Genomic DNA, 25,601 nt, shown 5'->3' with positions numbered 1-25,601 from the left:
GACACGCTAACCACTAGGCCAACTCGCAGTCATGTATATAATTAAAAATATTATAATATATAGGTGGTGTAGTGGTTAGCGCTGTCGCCTCACAGCAAGAAGGTCCGGGTTTGAGCCCCGTGGCCGGCGAGGGCCTTTCTGTGCGGAGTTTGCATGTTCTCCCCGTGTCCGCATGGGTTTCCTCCGGGTGCTCCGGTTTCCCCCACAGTCCAAAGACATGCAGGTTAGGTTAACTGGTGACTCTAAATTGACCGTAGGTGTGAATGTGAGTGTGAATGGTTGTCTGTGTCTATGTGTCAGCCCTGTGATGACCTGGCGACTTGTCCAGGGTGTACCCCGCCTTTTGCCCGTAGTCAGCTGGGATAGGCTCTAGCTTGCCTGCGACCCTGTAGAACAGGATAAAGCGGCTACAGATAATGATGTGTATATATAAAATAAAATTTAAAAATATAATAATTTATCCCCCAAGTGGTGGATAATCCACCACTTTTGGGGAATATATATATATATATATATATATCTCAATGTAATTAACGTTCTAGTCTAGTTTAAGCAGTTCTGTACTAGATTTTGAGTTTTCAAATCGACTGTAACGGTGCATTGAGGACTGCTCAGTGTTGCTCTTTGACGCAGGCTTGAAAACATGCACCTTAGTGACCGTAGTCTCATTCTTGCTCTACTTTATCACTACTTTATTTCTATATAAAGGCATAATATCAGAATCATTTCTATCTTTATTGCACAATTTCTCCTACTGCTCAAGTACCAGTGAATTGATTAGAATGAGTGATAAACAAGGATGGAACTTTTTTTCTCTCCCCTTTCTCCTCCAGTAACGTAAAAGAGAGGTGATCTACCAAAGCACCCAAGCTTTGTAATTAAAGCTAAACGCATGCCTCCAGAAATTAGTATATATCTGGATCTGATGTAATGGAACAATAATGTACAAATCAGGATTTGGGCACGTTCTACTTTTATAACTATACCCTCAAACCAAAAAAACCTTGAATAGTCTTCAATATTGTGCCAACTTCTCTCAGATCTGTGCATTCCATCTTGTCACTGTGAACTCGTCAAATAATACACCACTATAATTTGGAGGGTTTATGTGCTTTCATGTTTTTTTGTTTTTTTCTTTAACCTGAGTTATGTTTTCTTGTGTTTGGGCTTTTCAGCCTCTCTGTTGGTAGGTGATGGTCGTTCCAGTAGCTCTCCTGCTCTGCCTCGGAAGCAGAGAGACAAATCTTCTGGTGGCCTGCTTGATGACCCACTGGATGCCACCTTTACTCGTGACCGCAAAGCTGGCTTCTTCAGCTCTTTCATGAAAAAGAAATCAACACCTGCTTCCACATCACAGCCTCAGCACAACCTCCCCGTGACCCCCAGCGGCTCCTTTCGTGAGATGGAGACACCGTCTCACAAGAAGTACGAGCCCACGACTGCGTTTGGCGGTCCTCCTCCACTGCCTCAGACTGATGGCCTTGGCTTCTCCCCATCTCATGGAGAAGGAAACCATGTTCAGTCACGGTGCTGTGGCGCCACTTTTGGGCAGAAGCTCTCTGGGTCAAACTCTTCCACTTCTTCTACCCAGGTGGGCAGCAGCAGTAGCTGGGCAGGACTTGCAGGCTTCTTCACACCACGGCTTATCAAAAAGACCCTGGGGTTGAGAACTGGGAAGTCTTCTGGGACTGATGAAGGGGGTGGGGGAGCCAGGCCCTTTCCTCGTTCAAATTCAACATCGTCCATGTCAGCTGGGCTGCCAGATTTGGAGCGCATGGCACTAACATTACCCAGGAACCGTAGCAAGCCACCTTTGGAGCGCACAGTATCCACCACTTCACAGCCAGAGGATGATGCCCCACGACCCTCAGATGCTCCACCCAGGAAGCTGGATGAGGGCACAGCACAGATCCGGGACAGACCCAAAGCTAAACTACTGCCACGTGCAGTATCCGTGGGCACAGGAGCAGCTAGGGCACCAGGGGTTGGGGGTGAGGCAGAGTCTGATGCTCATACTCAGGGTAGAGTGGGGCAGGATGACAGGCCAGCCTGGTCTTCTCCGTTGAAAACGTTAGTTGGCCCACACAATCATAAAGTCCCGGTCCTGATCTCTCCTACATTGAAGCCTGGCACAGCTGATGCGCACCTGGTTGGTGTAGACTCGCAGGGCAACCGCTTCAAACTGTTGGCCGACAGTGGCAGTGATCGACCACGACTGATTAAGCCCAAGTGTGCCCCACCTCCTCCACCCACACTGCGCTCTCTCCAACACAGTTACAGCACAGATGGTGCCGATGAAGCGACTAACACGGCCCCGGAGGTCAATGGAGACGGGGTTAAAAGGTCAGGGAGAGGGTCAGGAGGAGCTCGACCATGCATACCGCCGCCACAAGCACCTCCAGCACCTGCTACTTCTTCCAGTAATGCAACAACAAGCAAGATGGCCAACGGTGGCACTACCACCACTGCCTCAAAGCTGATGCTGAGACGGACCCGGCAGCAGGTGGAACGTATCCCGCTGGAAAAGGTCAGTAAAGAAGCTCTGCTTGAGTGTGCTGAGTGCCTGAGCCTTGCGCTCAACAACAGTACAGAGCCATGCTCTAGCAGCCAAGTCTTGGATGCTGGTCACCAGTTACTCGACTACTGTTCAGGCTATGTAGACTGCATCCCACAAACGCGTAACAAGTTTGCATTCCGTGAGGCTTTGGGGAAGCTGGAACTCAGCCTCCAGGAACTGCGGGCTTCTTCTACGGGTGGAGGAGGGGGACTAGGTGGAAGTGGGACAAGTCCCGCTCTGGACAACTTGCATTCTTGCATTAAAGAGATCAGCGATGTGGTGCAAAGGTAGTTGGTGGAGTCACACAAAACCCCACTACCTTAATAGAACTTTTTACAAGTTTTTAAAGTATTGTTTTGTAAATGATTTTGGACAGAGGATATTCTCTCCAAAGTACCTCAGTAAAATCACTACAAATGGTCTCTCCCCCTCGGTCATTGTTTACAGTGGACTTTTGAAATCGTCAGTTGGAAACGGAGCTCTAAACTTGTAAATAAGCTTGCTGTCCAAAACAAATCACGTACAGTTTGTTTTTTTGTTTTTTGCCCAGGTTCGGCTACTTATTTTGTGATCAAGAGCGCCTACATTTTAAAGTAATAGACTAATCAATACCCACGAACCAGTTGTTTGGCATATTTATATGATGATATTAGGAAGATTGCTGATTATTGTGATTATTACACGGATTATTACACTTTACTCACAAAACTGGATATATGATTGTGTCTGAATGCACATCACCGTAGAGATAGAACAGGCATGTCCTGGTGGGCTCTGCACACACGGTTCAATATTAGCAGTACTGAGCCTTTGGCACAAAGGATACATCATGCAGTCACAGTCACCTCTAATTGATTTCGTACATGTATGTATCGACAGTTCAGCGATTGATGGAAGGTTATGGTTCTGTAGCAGTGTAGGCTAATGCCGTTCTCTGTATGCCAGTGTTTGAGGTTCTACTGCTATTTACTTGTGAGGAAAGGTGCCTGGTCAACATACTGAACATGGAGCATCGTGTATTTTGTTTGAGTAAGATTTGTTCTCGGTGTCGGAATTTTTAGCTGTCAAATTCAGGATTCACATTTCTGTCCATAGAATCAGAATCATTTTTATTTATTATTGTTATTTTTTTCAAAACGCAGACCTCCAAGCCATCTAAACTCTATGGGGACAATCATATGATGCATGATGATGATGATGATGATGGCAGATAATTCCAGCTGATAGACAAGTATTTAATAAATACTTATTTTTTGATTTTGGAGCAGGAAACATGTTAAAATCTAACATCAGAAAGACTTGATGAATAAAGGACAGTTTCATATCCAGTAATTATGCCAGAATCTAACAAATCAAATAGGTAAATGTTTTACTGGTATTCCTATAGATATGTGAATGTTGATTATAGGCTATGACTAGGAATGTTTTCAGAGGTTACAAGCAGGTTTGGCACCTTGACCCAACAGTTGAATGTGCTGATTTTGACACAGATATGAGCTCTTGTTTGTCTGGATGAGACACGGGCACAAGTTTGGACACTGTGGTTTCCCGCTGTGACTATAGACACTCACTGCAGAACAGCAACTTTACTGCAATATTGCTAGATATAAGTGACACAGCAAACTGCCATTTCTATAGCACATTGATTGATTGATTTTGTATTTTTTTTTAACTTTAGAATGTCTTCTAAACTTGAATTTTAAATTATTTCTTATTAAAAGCACAATTTTTGTTATAGTAAATAAATAATTGTGCATTATGTCCTATGAGAAGCATTAAAGACCATCTTTATGTAGCTTTGACTGGTTGCCTGATCCAGAAGGACATTGTTCCTAATAGAAATCATCGAAATGAAACCAAGGTCTCCATCTGAACATCACCATGAATGTATCCATCTTGTCAAATGTTGCATGATTTCGTAGGGCTTGACCAGACTCCAAACCATCAAAATAGGGTGCAATTTCCTTTTTCTTTTCTTTTATTTGAAGCCTTGTAATGTCGTTAAAGTTATGTACGTTTTACACTGGATGCCGTTTTAAAGTATAGATGTTAATAATGGGCTTGCCTTAAATCATCTATACGATGTAATATGGAAACGTTGTCTGTACCATTCATCTCGAATTCATTTTGATTCCTCTCGACCAGAACGTCATGTATGCACGGAACGTACATTTAGGGAGCAGTTTTGGTTTGAATCCAATGACGCTTGGTGGTTTTCTCTACCATAAGCCGTTTTCCGCAGTTTCATGGTGCCTTTTCACGAGAGATTTCATAGTTAGCGATGGAAAAATGCATTGGGAGGATGCAAATGGAGAGCAGTTACTCTTTGAAACGTAAAATAATGCTTGACTCATCAGTAGCTATAGGATGCCTGACTTGAACAGAAAGATGTGCAATGTTTTGTCCTCTAGCAATGTAAAAAAAAAAAAAAAGGGCAGGGCTTTGAAGACCGTTTTAATTTTGCTGAGGAGATCGTTCGGTGGTAATATCTTGTTGGGATTTCCTCACTCGGACTAAATCCTCATACAGTTTTATAAAAAAAGTTATTATAGATAGCTAAACTATAAAGAGATGTTCAGATTTATTCAAACAGCAGGAAATCTAGTTGTTTGAAATGGAAAAACTTTGACCGTTGCATAGCTTTTGGGAGGAGGTTTTAGAAGAAAGGGTTGAAAGGTTTACCCTAGCGAAAGTGATTTTCAGGGAATATTTTTGATAGGAGAATCTGAAATGGCAATGAAAGCTTATGGTTCATCGTCACTACTGACTTGAACCATAAATTGACTTAATTTGCCCAGATATTAATGTCCAGTCGTGCATCATACAGTTCAGTGGGATTGCCTTTCTGTAATTTGGCCTTTTTATGTAGTTTGGTATGTTCATTATACAGTACATGTGCCATATGAATTGGCAACAAGTCAAACCTGTGAAGTCGAGAAGTGATTTTACACACAATTTCCTGTTCCTGTTTGCTGGTCTATGTTCACAGTCATCTTTATACAACTGTACAACTTTTTATTAGCTCTTTTTCACTCTGCATTTTTATTTTGACACTGTCTCTTTAATTTATTTTTTGGTTTTATGTATTTTTTTTTTTTTTTAAGAAATATTGAATCCTGGAAATAACATGTTTTTGTATGTAGATTTTTTTTTTTTTTAATGTAAACTTCGTTTATATACCAAAGGCCACCTCTGCAGTCCTTCAAGTGCAATGACAAATGGAACACTCTCTTAATTTTAAATATGTGAATTTTAAGGGGGATTTTAAAAGGGCAGACAGAGGTTGACAGAATAACAGTATTTTTCTGTTATGTAAAAAGTATATTTTGTGTGATTCTAATTTAAAGCTCACTTTTAATAGCATATTACTGTGAAGTGCTCCCTCAGTGTTACACTTGATGTAAATAATTAAAAAGGGTTGAAGCTTATGCTGGTGTGGTATGTTTTTCTTATTCAAAGAAATATTTTTATCTACATACCAAGACGCTTTCAGTGGTCCATTGCAAACCAACACGTAGATGAACGCCTTACGTGGTTAAACGTTAGTCATCACCTACTCCGTAAACTTCAGTTAAACAATATGGCTGTGTAATTGGTAAACTCTAGTTACACATGGGGGGATACAATGTTGTATTGCAAGATGATGTTTGTAAAACCTCAATGGGGTGATCTGCATTTTTTTTTTTCTCCCTGTTTGTTGGATCATGTAAAAATGGTGACTTCTCCAAATACTCTTATCTGGTCAGAATATACACAGGACACTTTACTAGTGCAGTGGTTCTGTTATGTTTGTTGTTGAGTACTTTTTAGTACTTCAGGGGAAGCCATGGCTTAATGGTTAGAGAAGCAGCTTTGGGACCAAAAGGTCACTGGTTCGATTCTGCACTTGAGCAGGAATGGCTCAAGTGCCCTTGAGCAAGGTACCTAACTCCCAATGCTGCTCTGGATAAGTCCTTCGCTGATCTCCATTTCTGTAGCCCTCGGCCTCTCGCCTATTACATACCTAGGGTTACAGTGGGGGGCTAGTCCTCTAGTAACCGCGAGAGTTTGACTCCCCATTCAGATCTGTATTGCAGCGTACCTTGCCAGACGGCAGTAGGTACCATTTTTATGATGGTCTTTGGTATGACCCAACCGTGAGTCGAACTCCCGATCTCCCGATCAAGAGGTGGACACGCTAACCACTAGGCCACTCACTGGTATCACTCTGGATAAGAGCTTCTGCTAAATGCCACTAATGTAATGGACTTGTCCAGTGAATGTGATTAAGTATTTGGATACCAAATTTCGTCAGTTAATATACTCCCAGTGCATATAACCCCTTTAAATTTACAAGTGTAATGTCTTTTGATTTTGTATTTAAAGGGCTGATGACACGAACATGACTCTATGCAATTTCTTAAATAAACTATACAACATGGCAAACATGTTAGATTTCTGTTATAATTACGTGAAAAGAAGCTGTTACGCGAATATCCAACTTTTAATTGCACAGCGCAAGAAAACTGGGTCCGTGGCTCGCGGCCATGTTGTGACGTCAGCGGAAGAACACGCTGCGGTTCACTGGCTGTTCTACTCTGGTTCTACTCAATGGAAATGGCGCATGAAAACGCCGGTGAACTCTCTAGTGCTAGCTCTTCCTCTTCTGGGAGTCTAGAATTGTGTTGATCTCTTCCGAATAGAATCTATGATAGCCTACCCTCTTTACCCTTTGCCTCTCGTTGCTAGGCGGCAGTTACATGAAAGCCGCAAGCTTTCACAAGCAAATACATGACTGATATCACGCCGACTTTATGATTACATTTATGATTATCATGTAGAGTCTATAGCTCTACGTACCTTTATCTTATGTCGTTTCACAACACATGTTCTGACAGGAGGATTGTCTTTGGATCCGGCATAGCTACTAGTAGACCCCCTCCGGAATACTGGCAGTGTTGCCAGATTGGGAGGTTTCCCCGCCCAGTTGGGCGGTTTCAAGTGCATTTTGGTGGGTTTTGAACATATTTTGGGCTGGAAAACGTCAGCAGTATCTGGCAACAGCCCAAAATATGTTCAAAACCCACCAAAATGCACTTGAAACCGCCCAACTGGGCGGGAAACCTCCCAATCTGGCAACACTGTGTAGGCACTGCTGATGGTAGTAACACATGTTTGTGATGAACTGAACACCCAAGAGATTCTTTTAAGCTGGGAAGGGTGTCAAAACAATCCAAATCGAAGTGTTCAGAGCACAGGACGGATGTTGGTGAGGGCTCCCACTTGTCACGAGTGCGCCTGACTTGCTTCACCCACTTCGCATGCAGCTCGGGATCTCTGGGAAACTTGAATAAACTTACCCCATCCTTGTGGGTTTTGGAGCAAAAGCCGGCAACACAACGCGAAGGCATAATAACTAATATATATATATATTTATTTATTTGTGTGTGTGTGTGTATATATATATATATATATATATATATATATATATATATATATATATATATTTTTTTTTTTAATATATATATATTTTTATAATATATATATATATATATTTTTTATTATATATATATATATATATATATATATATATATATTTTTTTTTTTTATAAATATATATATATATTTTTAATATATATATATATTTTTTAATTTATATATTTATATATTAATTTATTTATATATATTTTTTAAATTTATTTATATATATTTTTTAAATTTATATATTTATATATATTTTTATATATATATTTTTAATTTATATATATATATATATATATATATATATATATATATATATAAAATATTTATATATATATATATAAAATATTTATATATATATATATATATATATATATATATATATATATATATAAAATATTTATATATATATATATATATATATATATATATATATATATATATATAATGTCTAATAAAAATACTAATAATGATAAACTGAACACCTGCCGCATCAACAACAAACTGGTAAGTTAGGAGGAAGATTCTTTCGCTGACGTCATATAGCTCCTCCTCCTCATTCGTCTCCTGGGTGCTGCAGCCCCGTCAAATTTGCCCAAATAGCCGCGTTTTTTATCATAACTTGTAAAATAGGTGCCTTCGTGAATTAATATATGGATCATCAGGAATTACTTTTTATGTTATAAAACATCGCCAAAGATGTCAAAAACGTGTCATCAGCACTTTAATATGAACAAAGAGGATATATTCATAAGCATAAACAATATTTTAAAAAATGAAATTGACCAGGCAAAAAAAAAAAAAAAATCAGGTACCACAATGTAGTACTTTTTTTTTCTTCTCCTTTACCTTCTTTATTATTGAGAGCTGTTTGTGAAATGTTTAAAGTTTTTGCCATGGCTCTGTAGCATTTTCCATTCAAATGTTAAGAATTTTAAAACATGCCTTCACCGTGATTGCTATTTGTTGCATGAAATCTACCTAACCATTGTTAACGTCCTTTTATGACACCCGGTGCAATTTGTCCATATCCACTCACTGTCCACTTTAATAGGAACACGTGCACATTCATGCAAGTATTTAATGTGTCACTCATGTGACAGCAGCATAATGCATAAAATCATGCAGATATAGGTCAAAGGCTTCAGTTAACGTTAACCTCAAAATGGGGAAAAGGTGTGATCTTTGAGATATTAACAGTGGTATGGTTGTTGGGATCAGGTGGGCTGGTTTGAGCATTTCAGAAACTGCTGATCTGGAATTTTCTCACGCAGTCTGTAGAGTTTACAGAGAATTGTGTGAAGAACAACAAAACAGCTGGTGAGCGGAGGGTTTTGCTGGGTGAAACACCTTGTTGAAAGTTCAGAGAAGAGTGACTAGACTGATCTGATCGGACACGAAGTCTATAGTAACTTGTATGATCTCACTCTACGACCATGGTAAGTAATATATCTCCGAAGACACAGCAAACCTTGAGGTGGATGGGCTGCAACAGCAGAAGACCACATCAGGTTCCACTCCTGTCAACCAAGAACAATAATCCGAGGCCATCATGAGCACAGACACCCAAATTGGATGACTGCAGAACGACCAGATGATTTTATTTTCTTCTTTCCTAATCTTGTCCAGTTTGGCTATTTTCCTGACCTCTCCTCAACAAGGTGTTTCCACCCACAGAACAGGAGTGTTCTCTCTCTCTCTCTCTCTCTCTCTCTCTCTGTGTGTACAGATGTACAGTACCAGTGAAAAGTCTGGTCACACCTACTCGGAGGTTTTTCTGTATTTTGACTATTTCCTATATTGTAGAACAATACTGAAGACATCAAGAACTATGAACCTTTAAGCTAAACTAGCCTTTTTCCTTTTAAACCTCTAGATGTTTTAAATAAAAATGGCTAACAGTTTGTATTAGTCCATGTGTCCAGAAAGGTTCAAGTAAGTCAGTATATGATAATCAACTGAGCTCTATATAAAATCCTTTTTTATTTATAGTGCATCTCAAAAAATTTAAATATTGTGAAAAAGTTCAATATTTTCCATCAGTTTTTTAAGATAGTGAAAATGTTATATATTGTAGACTCATTTACACATAAACTAAAATGTTTCAAGCATTCTATTTTAATTTTAATCAGTATGGCATACAGTACAAAAACATAAAAACCCATCTCAAAATATTAGAATATTTCATTTCGAGTTTGAGTAAAACAGTATGAACACAGTGTATCTCTCGGTCTAGTTCAGTGCACACAACCACAATCATGGGGAAGACTGCTGACTTGACTGTTGTCCAGAAGATGATCACTGATGCCCTCCACAAGGAGGGTAAGCCACAAAAGGTCATTGCTGAAAAGGGTGGCTGGAAAAGGTGCACAAGCAACAGGGATGGCCGCAGTCTTGAGAGGATTGTCAAGAAAAGTTGATTCAAGAACTTGGGAGAGCTTCACAAGGAGTGGACTGAGGCTGGTGTCAGTGTATCAAGACCTATCACGAACAGACACCTTCAAGAAAGGGGATACAACATTCGCATTCCTAATATCAAGCTACTCCAGAGACAGTGTCAGAAGTGTCTTATCTGGGCTAAGGAGAGAAAGAAATGGACTGTTGCTCAGTGGTCCAAAGTCCTCTTTTCAGATGAGAGTACATTTTGCATTTAATTTGGAAATCATGGTTCTAGAGTCTGGAGGAAGAGTGGAGAAGCACAGAATCCAAGGTGTTTGAAGCCCAGTGTAAAGTTTCCACAGTCTGTGATGATTTGGGGTGCCATGTCGTCTGCTGGTGTTGGTCCACTGTATTTTATCAAGTCCAAAGTCAACACAGCCATCTACCAGGAGATTTTAGAGCACTTCATGCTTCCATCTGCTGATGAGCTTTTTGAAGATGCTGATTTCCTTTTCCAGCAGGACTTAGCACCTACCCACAGTGCCAAAACTACTACCAAATGGTTTGCTGACCATGATATTCCTGTGTTTGATTGGCCAGCCAACTCGCCTGACCTGAACCCCATAGAGAATCTATGGGGTATTGTCAAGAGGAAGATGAGAAACACCTGACCCAAAAATACAGATACGCTGAAGGCCACTATCAAAGCAACCTGGGCTTCAATAACACCTCAGCAGTGCCACAGACTGATCACCTCCATGCCACACCGCATTGATACAGTAATTCATGGTAAAGGAGCCCCAACCAAGTATTGAGTGTATAAATGAATATACTTTTCAGAAGTTGGACATTTCTGTATTGTAAACCCTTTTTTTGATTGATCTTAGGGAATATTCTAATAATTTCAGAGACTGGATTTCTGATTTTCATGAGCTATAAGCCATAATCATCAAAATTAAAACAAAAAAGGCTTTAAATAGTTCACTTTACATGTAATGAATATAGAATATATGAAAGTTTACCTTTTTGAATTAAATTATGAAAAAAAGGAACTTTTTTATGGTATTCTAATTTTTTGAAATGCACTAGTATATGAGAGAGAGAGCGTGGGCGTGCTGGGTGGCATGGTGGTGTAGTGGTTTGCGCTGTTGCCTCACAGTAAGAAAGGTCCGGGTTCGAGCCCTGTGGCCGGCGAGGGCCTTTCTGTGTGGAGTTTGCATGTTCTCCCCGTGTCCGCGTGGGTTTCCTCCAGGTGCTCCGGTTTCCCCCACAGTCCAAAGACATGCAGGTTAGGTTAACTGGTGGCTCTAAATTGACCGTAGGTGTGAATGTGAGTGTGAATGGTTGTCTGTGTCTATGTGTCAGCCCTGTGATGACCTGGCGACTTGTCCAGGGTGTACCCCGCCTTTCACCCGTAGTCAGCTGGGATAGGCTCCAGCGTGCCTGCGACCCTGTAGAACAGGATAAAGCGGCTACAGATAATGAGATGAGATATTTAATTCTTCTGTGCTGAGCCAAACTGCAAACAAATTTCGTTCTGTTTCCACTTGTTGCATACTGAATGACAATAAGGCCCAATCCCAATTCTAATTTCTACCCCTCCCCCTTCCCCTTCCCCTTGAAACTGAGCTACAAGGGATAGGGCTTGAAATTCAACCCCTACGTATTGGGATAGCCCTTCAACGATCGCATACATCATCGCGTATCTCCGTCAGCGTTTACGTTAGCAAAACGCGACCAAATGCGTCATTGACTGCGACCAACCGCTACAGTCAGAGCCAGAACCAGAAATCTCTGCTGGCAGGGTGTGATTTGTTAACTAACACCACTGAATGGGATATCTTTGGCGCTTCGTGCACCACATCCGACAGAATGAGGTGTCAGAACACTCATGTAAACAATAAAAGCAAGAATAACAGAACAAAACGTACGCAGTCAAGCAACCGAAAACAATACTCACTCCCAAAGCTTTTTAGCAGCAGCTTGGATTTCAGAAATCGCTGCTCATTCTCAGCTCGAAAGCGAATCAAGCGGCGTGTTTCCTCTGGATAACAACTTAAAACACGTAAATAATGGAGAAAATACATTTATGACTCTTTCGCCGCGGGAACCGCCATCTTTCTGAAATCCGCATGAAATCTCGCTGAAATCCGCATGGCATTGTGGGAAATCACTCAAACCCCTTCGTTTGGAGTCAGCTCCAGGAAAATCTCCGTTTGGAGGGGTACAGAAGCCCTACCCCTTCCCCTACCCCTCCGCGTTAACTGGGATTGGGATACCCCTACCCCTTCACGTGAACGCGCAAAATGGAGGGGAAGGGCCAAGGGGTTGGTCCAAGGGGTGAAATGGGATTCGGCCTAAAGGTTGTCCAAGTCTGATGGGCGGGGCAAAAATGATGCCGCGACTCACCAGCAGGGGCGCTAGAACACTTTTTTTTTTTTTTTTTTTTAAGGGATGTGCTGTTCATCGATGGTGGAAACCGATGACGTCGACGCGTAAATCTGGACTTGTTCTTCCAAGTCTGAGCAGTAGAGGGCAGCATTGAGCCGCTGTGCTGTGCTGTGTTCCCCCTCCTCCGGGAGTGTATGTGGTTCGAGTCTCTCAGGCGCTTGTGTTTGAGAGGCTGCAGCACTGTTCGTGGCTTCACGCGCTCTCGGTTCCACAGCGGCGGAGCGTCTCGTGCACCTCTGAGCTGGAGATAAAACACCTGGAGTGGACCGACCCGACCCGACCCGACCCGACCCGACCCGACCCGGAGTGAACGCTTTTGCCACCGCGACAGAAATGAGTTGGGGCACGGAGCTGTGGGTGAGCCGCTGCGCTGCGCTGCGCTGCGCTGTGTGTGTGCGTGTTGCGCTGGGAGCGGAGTAATGGCCGGATGGTGCTCAGCTCATTGTTTTTATCTGTTTGACGCGCGCGCGCGAGCCTTTCTCCGGCTGGGGGCTGGAGCGCAGCTCAGTCCGGTTCCCCCAGCCTGCTTTACCCACTGAAACCGCGCTAAAGGAGGTGATGCGCTCTTTCAGGCTTCCGCTGCTTCTGCTTCTCTTCATTTATTTCCCGAGCACTTTGTATTTTTCAGTCGCTGCGCGCGCTGGCGGCTCCGTGGTGCGGTTCGGTGAAACAATGCGGGGAGAGAGAGAGAGAGAGAGGGGGAGAGAGAGAGAGAGAGAGGGGGGGGAGAGAGAGGGGGAGAGAGAGAGAGAGGGGGAGGGAGAGAGAGAGAGAGAGAGGGGGGAGAGAGAGAGAGGGAGAGAGAGGGGGAGAGAGAGAGGGGGAGAGAGAGAGAGAGAGAGAGAGGGAGGGAGGGGGAGAGGGAGAGAGAGAGAGAGAGGGGGAGAGAGAGGGGGAGAGAGAGAGAGAGAGCCCGGCCGCCTCCTGCGGCTCTCAGCCCGCACATCACAAACCGGTTCGGTCGGACCGGTTTAAAAGCGGATTCTTGTCGTTTGGATTGGATTCTTTTTTTAGCATTTTGCTTCTGTTTAGCTTCCGCTTTGGTGTAGACCCGCTCTGAGTGATGAGTTGGAAATGGGTTTAATGCCCGTAAGGCCTGGTCTGTGTCATGGTTTTAGCTCTCAGGTGTTTTTCGTTCTTATTCTAGTAACAAAAACGGGCCTGTTGGATCTGAATTTGTTGTTTTGTCACGTCCTCAGGTCAAAAATAAAGACAATGAGGTCTGAGGGAAAGGGTCCTGGGTGAAGGAAGGGGTGTTGGCTGCAGTATCCGAAAACATGACTCTGTCTGAGGACAGGACAGCTTAGCTCAGGACGGGACTGCTTATGACAGGACAGGACAGCTCAGGACAGGACAGCACAGCTTGGGACAGGACAGTTTAGCTCAGGACAGGACAGCACAGCTTGGGACAGGATGGGACAGGACAGCTTATGACAGGACAGCTTAGCTCAGGACGGGACAGCACAGCTTGGGACAGGACGGGACAGCACAGCTTGGGACAGGACGGGACAGCACAGCTTGGGACAGGACGGGACAGCACAGCTTATGACAGGAAAGCACAGCTTGGGACAGCACAGCTTGGGACAGGACAGCACAGCTTGGGACAGGACAGGACAGCACAGCTTGGGACAGGACAGCTTATGACAGGACAGGACAGCTTATGACGGGACAGCACAGCTTGGGACAGCACAGCTTGGGACAGGACGGGACAGCACAGCTTGGGACAGCACAGCTTGGGACAGCACAGCTTATGACAGGACAGCACAGCTTGGGACAGGACGGGACAGCACAGCTTATGACAGGACAGCACAGCTCGGGACAGCTTCTCATACAAAATAATAAGGAAAAAATATAACACAGCTTTTAAAGAATCCAAAGCTCTTCCATCCAGTGATTACTGTACTTACGATCAGACTATTAATGTGGTATTTTGCTCAAGATTAAGTGAGAGTTTGTAAGATTTCAAAGAAGTGGATTGCATTAAAATCTCAAAGTCTCAGATCGTAACTTTTCATGCAGCTTGGCGAGTGTAAAGCCGAGTTTACGTTGTACACTCAGCCCAGTTTTACTGTCGCGACTAAATTCACACATCATAAAAGAGTTCCTTGGTTATGAGTTGAGATCGGCGCTCTTGGAGAGCACAGTGTGATGTCCTCACCAGTGATTTAGCGCCATTGTGACCATATAATTTTGTCTGGTGACAAAATTCTGCCGGAGAATTTTATATCAAAGTCTCATCCAGACTGATGCTCATCTGAAAGCCACTAGAAAGAGAATGACTGACAGGGTCACGTGTAACTCATGGGACAGCTGCAGATATGGTAGTGATAAAATGTAAACAAGCCCCAAAAAAATCTTTATTACCTCAAGCTCATGTTGAATGTCTCTGCTTATGTGAACCCATTTTCTGGATGAGCCTCGATTGTGCTGATTAATGATGTAAGCAGATCCTAGATGTTTTCTTTAAAGGAACAGTCCACCGTACTTCCATAATGAAATATGCTCTTATCTGAATTGAGACGAGCTGCTCCGTACCTCTCCGAGCTTTGCGCGACCTCCCAGTCAGTCAGACGCAGTCAGACGCGCTGTCACTCCTGTTAGCAATGTAGCTAGGCTCAGCATGGCCAATGGTATTTTTTGGGGCTGTAGTTAGATGCGACCAAACTCTTCCGCGTTTTTCCTGTTTACATAGGTTTATATGACCAGTGACATGAAACAAGTTCAGTTACACAAATTGAAACGTAGCGATTTTCTGTGCTATGGAAAGTCTGCACTATAATGACAGGCGTACTAACACCTTCTGCGCGCTTCGGCAGCGCATTGATACGGAGCTCAGATATCAATGCGCTGCCGAAGCGCGCAGAAGGTGTTAGTACGCCTCTCATTATAGTGCGGAATTTCCATAGCATAGAAAATCGCTACGTTTCAATTTGTGTAACTGAACTTTGTTTCATGTCACTGGTCATATAAACCTATGTAAACAGGAAAAACGCGGAAGAGTTTGGTCGCATCTAACTACAGCCCCAAAAAATACCATTGGCCATGCTGAGCCTAGCTACATTGCTAACAGGAGTGACAGCGCGTCTGACTGCGTCTGACTGACTGGGAGGTCGCGCAAAGCTCGGACAGGTACGGAGCAGCTCGTCTCAATTCAGATAAGAGCATATTTCATTATGGAAGTACGGTGGACTGTTCCTTTAAACAGCTGACAGGGAATGTAATTAACCGTTCCGGGAACGGAATTTTTTTGTTCTAACCGGTTCGGGAACGTCTATTTAATGGTGGAACCCAAAACCGGAAACATTAAAATTCCGTTTCTGTTCGGAACGAACCAATAGGAAAAAAATTCTGGTTCAAAGCCCTGATCTTATCTGTGTATTGCGCATTCTGAGATACTTTTCTGGTCACTGTGGATGTAAAGAGTGGTTGTTCGAGTTACTGACGACTTCCTGTCAGCTTGAACCAGTCTTGTCATTCTGCGCTGACCTGTCTCAACAACAAGGTGGTTCTGCCAGCAAAACTGGATGCTTTTTTGTTTTTCATACCATTCTGCGTAAACCCGAGAGACTGTTGCAAGTGAAAATCCATGGAGATCAACAGTTTCTGAAATACTCAAACAACCCTGTCTGGCATCAACAACAGTATCATAGTCAAAGTCCCCGAGATCATTTTTTCTCCATTCTGATGTTTGATGTCAACATGAACCAACTCAATAATTTGAATTCAAGGTTCAAAATTTCATCAGATATTGATGTAACAATCAAATCATTATACTTTTTCATTTCTGTTTACGGTTGAGAGTACGCCATGCGCATTCTGGCTGCCGCTTCTCATCGGAGCTTTTTATTTTATTTTCTCTTTCGTGTTTGTGTAGTTTGATGTTTTTGTTTGAGTGTCTTGTCCACCGGTTGTGGTGTAGCTCTGGACCCAGTTATGGGCGTCGGTTCCCTCCTGGCCTTGGTTTGCCGTGGGTGATGCCTGTGTTCCTAGCTATGGACTGCAGTGAGCTCGTTGCTCATTTTAGCATCATGGCTGTCCAGTGCTCTGTGCAGCAGTGCTTTAGTGCTTGGTGTGATGTTTCAAGCGATGTTGCTCGGTGGCGTCGCGGCAGCTGTGCAGGCGGTTTGGGACATACCAGCGGTCTGTGTGGTGGTGTGTCTGTGCTTGCTTTGTGGATCCATGATATGGTCAAGGTTCTCCACTTTTCAAAAATAAAAGGGGGAGTTCCCCTGAAGCTGACGGTCTTTGGGCTTTTTTGACAGTGAAACCGGCCAATAAATGGTTAGGAAATGCTAAATTATTTTTAAAATCATTTTCCAAAAAATTAACACATTCTTAAGGCCAATTTATGCTGACAACCCAGTCCTCGCAGATGGCGTCTGCGCAGCCCCCCCCCTTCGCAGACGCTCTGCGCGCACCTCCCAAAAATTGTGACCACCGCAGACAGCCTCGCAGACAGCGTCGCAGACAAGAGGGCTCTGATTGGTCCACTCTACATCCACTGTACACGCACTTCCGCTTCCCTACTTTCCCGGTTTGTTTTGTTTTTTCACAACCGCCATTTTTAAAAACACGAGCGAAGATGGAGCAGCATGAAGAGCGGTTAATCGAGGAAGTACGTACATCTATGCGACTCCAGTTCTAGTCAGTATAAGTAACCGGAGGATAAACACTCCACTAACCACACCCACCAACTACTCCTAGCGATTTCGCGACTTCACACCCCCTTGCGTTGTGGCGGTGAATAACATCGCGCACGCCTATTACTCCCCGCTCAACGATAAATTACAACTGTCTGCGAAAAGCTATCTGCGAAAGCCTTGTCGCAAGAGCATGCAGAGGCCCTTACTGTACATATCTTTGTCAACGTGAGACTCATTTGACATTTCACTTGAGACTGATGCGCCTGTTGCGCATTCCTGAATTAATTATATTTTTTTCTGTGTGTGAAAAATAAATGAACTTCCATGCATAAACAAAATACCCAATTACACTAAATGCATACATTTTTGCCAATACACACAATGCTAATTGGGTGAAACCACTCCAATCCATGCACGAGCTGGTGAGCGTGCCTGAGACTGGCACTACAAAGCCACCCCGGCTTCTGTAGTTCGGGTCCTTTGACCCAGGAACCCGGAAGTCCTGCAGTAAACAGCCACTGAAGCAACGGGAAAATGCAGCTCTCGCCTACACAATCACAGATACGTAAAATAAAAGACCTGAACTTAACTAGTTTGTGCGTTCTGTTATATGATTACTGTAACTGTGTATGGCCAGAAAAGACGATAGATAAGTGTAACCGTTGCACAATAACGCTACAAACACCCGCAAAGTTATTTAGCTGCAGCTTGTAGCTTCCAGCGTTACTATGTGTCAGTATAGTGTAACGTGGTGCGGTGTAGCGTAACGCAGGGATGGCCCCGTATGCATTCGCTTAATGGTCTTCTGCGTGTCAGATAGTTACAAAATTATAATAAAGCGGATACTCGACGATTTATTTGGTGTATACTGATGAAGTTATGAGTTTTCTGGGGGGGTTTTGGCCAAGGGAAGGGGCCAGAATTATAACGTGGTGGTGCGCCACTTTAAAAGCATCCGTGGAGAACACTGATGGTGTTCAAAGTGATGTTACCCAGTGCTGTCGCAGTGGCTGTGCTGGCGGTGTGGGACTTGTTTTCGTGCACCTTTTGGTGGGACTGTGGCTGCTACACCATTGGAATGACGTCCTGACCTCTATTTGGTGGACCCCCCCCAAATAATTGTAAAGCAACCTTGGGTTTTGAGAAAGGTGCTATATGAATTGAACTTATGATTGTTATTAAATTATTCATCTTGACTAGGTTGATGTTTCGATCATATGTATTGTGGTGCATGAACTCCGATCACCCTCCTTTTGACTGAACAGCGCTACCCTGCCAGGTATAGAGAAAATGTCAAAGTGCCACGGAGATGCGTGCAACCTTTTGTCATGTGACCTGAAAGTCAGTGATGGGCCGGACTAAAACTTGTTCACATTGATGCTTTTGTTTGGTGTTTATCCAGGTTTTATGGACATTGTGGGCGAAACCACTGAGCCCCTGAAGCAGCCTGTGCCAGATACTTTTTTGTGTAATCCTCATAAACCACAGCAAAACAGAATCTTTAGTTAGTGGCTCCATGTCATTATCCAGGATCACGTTGTTTGTTCTCTGGTTTCTCTGTTATCCAGTCTATATAGTAGCCAAATAATTTCGTGTTCCTAATTACTTTATTTATAGCATGGTGAAATCTATTGTGATCACATGTTGTACAGTGAATTAAATGTCTTCTGAATGGATTCAAATACAGAGCATTTTCTTTTGCTTACTTTTATATTTTGCCAAAGTTTTTGTCCTCACAAACGATTGGTCAGATGTGAGGATTATGGGACAAACCAAGCTGTGCAATATATTTTCACCATCCATCCTTAGTATCTGCCTAGTCAGGGTTGTGGTGGTTTAAATGAGGCTGTGTTTGTGTATATTTTGGGATATAGAGTTAAAAATCGTTAGAAAATATGACCTTGAGGAGCAAGCAATTATAACGTGTGGAATTAAAAATATGCACGTGTGGGATTGAAAAAAAATTCCAGTACGCATCTCTAGAGTCCAACTGTGAGCTTGAGTGATGTACATTGAAAGTTTGTTAACCCTTTAGAATGTTCTATATTTCTGCATAAATATGACCTAAAACATCATCAGATTTTCACACAAGTCCTAAAAGTAGATAAAGAGAACCCAGTTAAACAAATGAGACAAAAATATTATACTTGGTCATTTATTTATTGAGGAAAATGATCCAATATTACATATCTGTGAGTGGCAAAAGTATGTGAACATCTAGGATTAGCAGTTAATTTGAAGGTGAAATTAGAGTCAGGTGTTTTCAATCAATGGGATGACAATCAGGTGTGAGTGGGCACCCTGTTTTATTTAAAGAACAGGGATCTATCAAAGTCTGATCTTCACAACACATGTTTGTGGAAGTGTATCATGGCACGAACAAAGGAGATTTCTGAGGACCTCAGAAAAAGCGTTGTTGATGCTCATCAGGCTGGAAAAGGTTACAAAACCATCTCTAAAGAGTTTGGACTCCACCAATCTACAGTCAGACAGATTGTGTACAAATGGAGGAAATTCAAGACCATTGTTACCCTCCCCAGGAGTGGTTGACCAACAAAGATCACTCCAAGAGCAAGGCGTGTAATAGTCGGCAAGGTCACAAAGGACCCCAGGGTAACTTTTAAGCAACTGAAGGCCTCTCTCACATTGGCTAATGTTAATGTTCATGAGCCCACCATCAGCAGAACATTGAACAACCCTGCCATGGTGTGCATGGCAGGGTTGCAAGGAGAAAGCTACTGCTCTCCAAAAAGAACATTGCTGCTCATCTGCAGTTTGCTAAAGATCACATGGACAAGCCAGAAGGCTATTGGAAAACTGTTTTGTGGATGGATGAGACCAAAATAGAACTTTTTGGTTTAAATGAGAAGCGTTATGTTTGGAGAAAGGAAATCACTGCATTCCAGCATAAGAACCTTATCCCATCTGTGAAACATGGTGGTGGTAGTATCATGGTTTGGGCCTGTTTTGCTGCGTCTGGACCAGGACGGCTTGCCATCATTGATGGAACAATGAATTCTGAATTATTCCGGCGAATTCTAAAGGAAAATGTCAGGACATCTGTCCATGAACTGAATCTCAAGAGAAGGTGGGTCATGCAGCAAGACAACAATTCTAAGCACACAAGTCATTCTACCAAAGAATGGTTAAAGAAGAATAAAGTTAATGTTTTGGAATGGCCAAGTCAAAGTCCTGACCTTAATCCAATGGAAATGTTGTGGAAGGACCTGAAGCGAGCAGTTCATGTGAGGAAACCCACCAACATCCGAGAGTTGAAGCTGTTCTGTACGGAGGAATGGGCTAAAATTCCTCCAAGCTGGTGTGCAGGACTGATCAACAGTTACCGGAAACGTTTAGTTGCACAAGGGGGTCACACCAGATACTGAAAGCAAAGGTTCACATACTTTTCCACTCACAGATACGCTATATTGCCAAAAGTATTTGCTCACCTGCCTTGACTCACATATGAGCTTAAGTGACATCCCATTCCTAATCCATAGGGTTCAATATGATGTCGGTCCACCCTTTGCAGCTAGAACAGCTTCAACTCTTCTGGGAAGGCTGTCCATAAGGTTTAGGAGTGTGTTTATGGGAATTTTTGACCATTCTTCCAGAAGCGCATTTGTGAGGTCGCACACTGATGTTGGACGAGAAGGCCTGGTTCTCAGTCTCCGCTCTAACTCATCCCAAAGGTGTTCTGTCGGGTTGAGGTCAGGACTCTGTGCAGGCCAGTCAAGTTCATCCACACCAGACTCTGTCATCCATGTCTTTATGGACCTTGCTTTGTGCACTGGTGCACAGTCATGTTGGAAGAGGAAGGGGCCAGCTCCAAACTGTAAAAACAGTCTGCATGCGTAGGTGCTTGATTTTATACACCTGTGGCCATGGAAGTGGTTGGAACACCTGATTCCGATAATTTGGATGGGTGAGCAAATACTTTTGGCAATATAGTGTATGTAATATTGGATAATTTTCCTCAATAAATAAATGACCAAGTATAATATTTTTGTCTCATTTGTTTAACTGGGTTCTCTTTATCTACTTTTAGGACTTGTGTGAAAATCTGTTGTTGTTTTAGGTCATATTTATGCAGAAATATAGAAAATTCTAAAGGGTTCACAAACTTTCCAGCACCACTGTAGATGAGGTTGAGGAACTGTCAAAGCTGGAATTCACACATCATGCTGTGCGACAGTGCTGGCATTTCTACTTCTGGGTTTTTTTCCCAGGACATAGTTGTAATTCGTATTTAATAAGTATAAAATGAAATCATCAGGTTTAGGCCATTCCCACTTTGGATTTAACCCTCTGGGGTTGAGAGTAGGTTATGTATTTAGATAAATGTATTCGAGTTTTTAATCATACAAGCATGATAAACATATTGACAAACTTTTATATTTTATACTTTCAGATGTGCCCACTGCCAAATAATATTATAGTTTTTAAATTACCTAAATTAGATGAAACATAAAACTTGTCCCCTTACTTTTGCCGCTTTTCCACTACAAACGCGGCTGAGTCGGGCTGAGCCGTGCCGTGCTGAGTTGGGCTGAGTCGAGCTGAGTGGGGCTGTTGGAGTTGCATTTCGACTACAACCGCGCTGAACCGTGCTGGCTGGAAGTGGGTGGACACATTGGGTGGAGTTAGCGAAAGTGGGTGGACGTCATGTGATGTCGTTAGGCGGCGCAAACAGTGACATCAGTGAGCTTTTAAGCGGTAGTCTCACGACCCGGATAGTAAACAATAAACATGGAGGACATGGAGTCGTTAGTGTTGCTGGTCTTGGTGCTGTGGCTTGTTGTCACCGACAACGCCAACAGATACTGGCAAGAGCGTATAGATGAGGCGAGGCGCATAAGGCTTCAGAAATTCTCGTAATTCTTCTCCTTCCGGGTTTGCGGTGTTTACAGATCCCAGCGCGCTCGCGGGGCGTGTGTGGGCATGTGAGGACACTCCTCCTCACCAATCAGTGCACAGGGGAGTGTCTGCTCACGCCCCCAGCCTCACTCGGCTCGGTTTGGCTCGCTTCAGCCCCACTCCAAAACGGTGCGAGTTTTAGGGGCTAAGCAGGGCTGAAGCGAGCTGAGTCGTGCTGGTTTTTGGTAGTCGAAACACGAGCTGTGTCGGGCTGAAGTGAGCTGAAGCGAGCTGAAGTGAGCTGAAAAAGGGTGGTGGAAAAGGGCCATTAGTCACACTGAAGTCGGAGTGACGAGTGCTCACTTATGCATTCATAAAAGACTATTCACATGGTAATGGCATGATGATCACCTTCACTCTTTCGGTTTCGATTGGTTTCTCTTTTGTGGTAGGAGCACCCACCGTAAACAGGATAAAGTATATCAGACATGCTTTCGACTATTTGGAGGTAAAACTTGTTACGAGATGGCATGCAGATTTTATGTGCTTCGAATGATTCAGGACAGCAATTCAATTCGATCTTGAGAACTGTGACGCTGATGAGTGGTGCCCCCCCCCCCCCCCCCCCCCCCTTTTTTTTTTTGACTCGATCCAGCCAAAGATCAGCTCGAGTAAGTGTGACTATTTCTTCTATTTCTGATGATCAGATGGATTGATGTCCGTGCGCTGTAGTGCATACACAGGAAAAATGACTGAGCAGTTTTTCCAGAGTTAAAAGCATTTTCCTCAAAAATAGTTAATTTTGCTCTATTTTGAGTTTCGAGAGTGAAAGTTGGAGTGGGAGCAAAATTAGAGTAACAGAGTTGGTTGTGGCTCTGAACTGAGTAAAATAGTACAAGAGTTAATTTCAAGACACACTGAATAGACTCAAATACCAGATAAATGAAGCTGTTGTAAAAAGCAGTTTTAGAACTGTGTTGGAATGTGTGAAAAAACATTGTCTTACCCATTGTGACTTGACCTGATGGGATTAAGGCCCCGTCCACACGAGTACGTTTTTGTCGAATCCGTATAAATACTTGATCGTTTTGGCCTCGTGTCCAGACGGAGCTGGCTTTTTCGAGGTGTGAAACCGGTATTTTTTGAAAACGGGTCCCAGAGTGGGAAAATGCCGGATAGCCCGGAGTCGTCTGGATGGCGAAGCGGATTTTTTCAGAAACGATGACGTATAAGCCCCGCTTCTCTAACCTTTAACCTCAGCCGCCGCCGCTAGACGCGCCATAACAACAACGGCGGACTACAGGCTTGTGCTCGTACTGCAGAAACAACTCAGTCTATTACGGCTGCTACAACAAAACCTTCTGCTTTTATATTACTGCGAGGAGCAACAAAACTTCTCGTGTTATGAGCTTGTTTTGTAAACAGCGCGTGACCTTTATACACATGCTCCATGGCTTCTCTTCCGGTTTTAGTGTATTGGTGTGGCGGCGTCACAGCGCCACATACAGGCCTGGCATATGTACTACAGCATTTTGGGTCGTTTCCAGTGAATCAAAACGACGCCGTGTTTACGGAGATTTTTTTCAAAACGACAGCGTATTGGGTGAGGCCGCGTACTCGTGTGGACGGGGCCTAAGAGTTTTACAGTGGGAAGAGTTTTCACACTTCTCATTGAACGGAATGGAAATTTTTACCCTTCTCATTGAATACTTCTCCCACTGCCAACCCTTTATCCCCAAACAATAGGATGTACGTTTTTTGATGGCCAGTTAACTGTCCAGATCAATGGAGCAGATTTAATTTTTTGTGACTGAACAGAATCACCTCAAGTGACCAAAACAGTTCATCACAATGGGTAAAGTCATGTTTTTTCACACATTCCAACACGGTTCTAAAACTACTTTTTACAACATCGTTTTTTTTAAAGTACAATCACGACATACATACTACATAGATATTATTATTGTAGCTGAACTTGTGCTGAATACAAAAAAAGTCATATGACTTTGAAAATACTTCTTAGATTTGTTGAAATTGACGGCAAAATCGGAGCATGCCAGATAATACTCTCAGACCCCAGAGGTTAGTACAGATACTGTATAATCTGGATATTTGGAGCATGAAACACATCCAGATACTGATAGTGTCACATGTTACACCCCCAGTGCTGGACTCTGTTAGTTTTTTTTTTTCTCTTGTAGCCTCATGTCTTCACAAGTCTCGCTTAATCATATAGTTATAAAAATTGTGTAAGTTGAACTGTTGATAATTGGTTGCCTGCTGATTTATATATAATATATATATATATATATATATATATATATATATATATATATATATATATATATATATATATATATATATATAAAAACATAAAAAAGCTGGGAGGTCCGTATCGTGAAATACCGTGACAGAGGTCTTGAAAGTACTTTCCGAGGCTCACTGGGCCGAGGTTTTTAGCTTTCTCCTGAAATGTTTTTATTTTGTCTTCCTCAGGGTAGTAAAACTCACTTTCGCTGCGAACACTGTCGTTATCGCTATCCATGCTGTAAAATTAATGCTGTTCTCCTGAGAAATGCTGGCAAAAAAATTTATAAGATTTTTGATAATCTTACAAATAAATCTTATTTTAAAAAAAAGATAAATGTTGACAAAAAATGCTACCATGTTTTTTGTTGTTGTGAACGAGTGAGTCACCAGAGGTCCGTAACTGGGCCCGCTCGCCAGCCAATCAGAGCGCAGGATTTGATGGAAACCGCACCGTGAAAAAAAAAAATAGGCATTATTTCAGCATCATTCATTCATTCATTCATTCATTCATTTACTATACTGCTCATCCATTGAGGGTCGTGTGTGTGACCCTGGACAGATCAATAATCTGTTGCAGGGCTAATACAGAGAGACAAATAGCCCTTCACATTCTCATTCACACACACGAGCAATTTAGAGTAGTGAGTTGACCAAATCCGTATGTCTTTGGATTGCTGGAGGACTATTTCAATTTCAAACCAGTATTATAGACCGCTGTATCAGTGTCTGCTATGTAGTAAATGTGTAATTATTGAACAGCTTAAGGAAATTTTCTGAAATTAGGATTGAAATAGTTTTGATATTTTCGTGGTTGTGTGTTTTTAGCGATATGTCAGTGAACTGATACTATTATTCTGTGTCTCGCACTAGATGCTACTGTCAAAACTTGAGAATTATACTTTGGATAAATGACTTGGGGTGGCACGGTGGCGTAGTGGTTAGCG

General features: G+C 42.7%; 2 protein-coding genes across 6 annotated transcripts in view; both read left to right on the top strand.

Moving 5' to 3' along the window:
- abl2 (c-abl oncogene 2, non-receptor tyrosine kinase) overlaps positions 1-5,965 on the top strand; it is an 87,954-nt gene extending 81,989 nt beyond the window's left edge. For all 3 annotated transcript variants that reach the window (XM_060932137.1, XM_060932139.1, XM_060932138.1), the window contains exon 11: positions 1,176-5,965. In XM_060932137.1, the coding sequence (XP_060788120.1) occupies positions 1,176-2,848 (1,673 nt within the window). In that variant the 3' untranslated portion in view covers positions 2,849-5,965. The remainder of the gene's footprint in view (positions 1-1,175) is intronic.
- Positions 5,966-12,989: 7,024 nt separating this feature from the next.
- The window catches only part of fnbp1l (formin binding protein 1-like), a 122,931-nt gene continuing 110,319 nt past the window's right edge, over positions 12,990-25,601 (top strand). For all 3 annotated transcript variants that reach the window (XM_060932136.1, XM_060932135.1, XM_060932134.1), the window contains exon 1: positions 12,990-13,204. Coding sequence is in view for 2 of the 3 variants with exons in the window: in XM_060932135.1 (XP_060788118.1) it covers positions 13,181-13,204 (24 nt within the window). In the remaining variant the exon portion in view is untranslated. The remainder of the gene's footprint in view (positions 13,205-25,601) is intronic.

Source organism: Neoarius graeffei, chromosome 10 (genome assembly GCF_027579695.1).
Source record: "Neoarius graeffei isolate fNeoGra1 chromosome 10, fNeoGra1.pri, whole genome shotgun sequence".
Lineage (NCBI taxonomy): Eukaryota > Metazoa > Chordata > Actinopteri > Siluriformes > Ariidae > Neoarius > Neoarius graeffei.
Note: the sequence above shows the minus strand (reverse complement) of the source record. Positions and strands in the feature narration are given on the sequence as shown.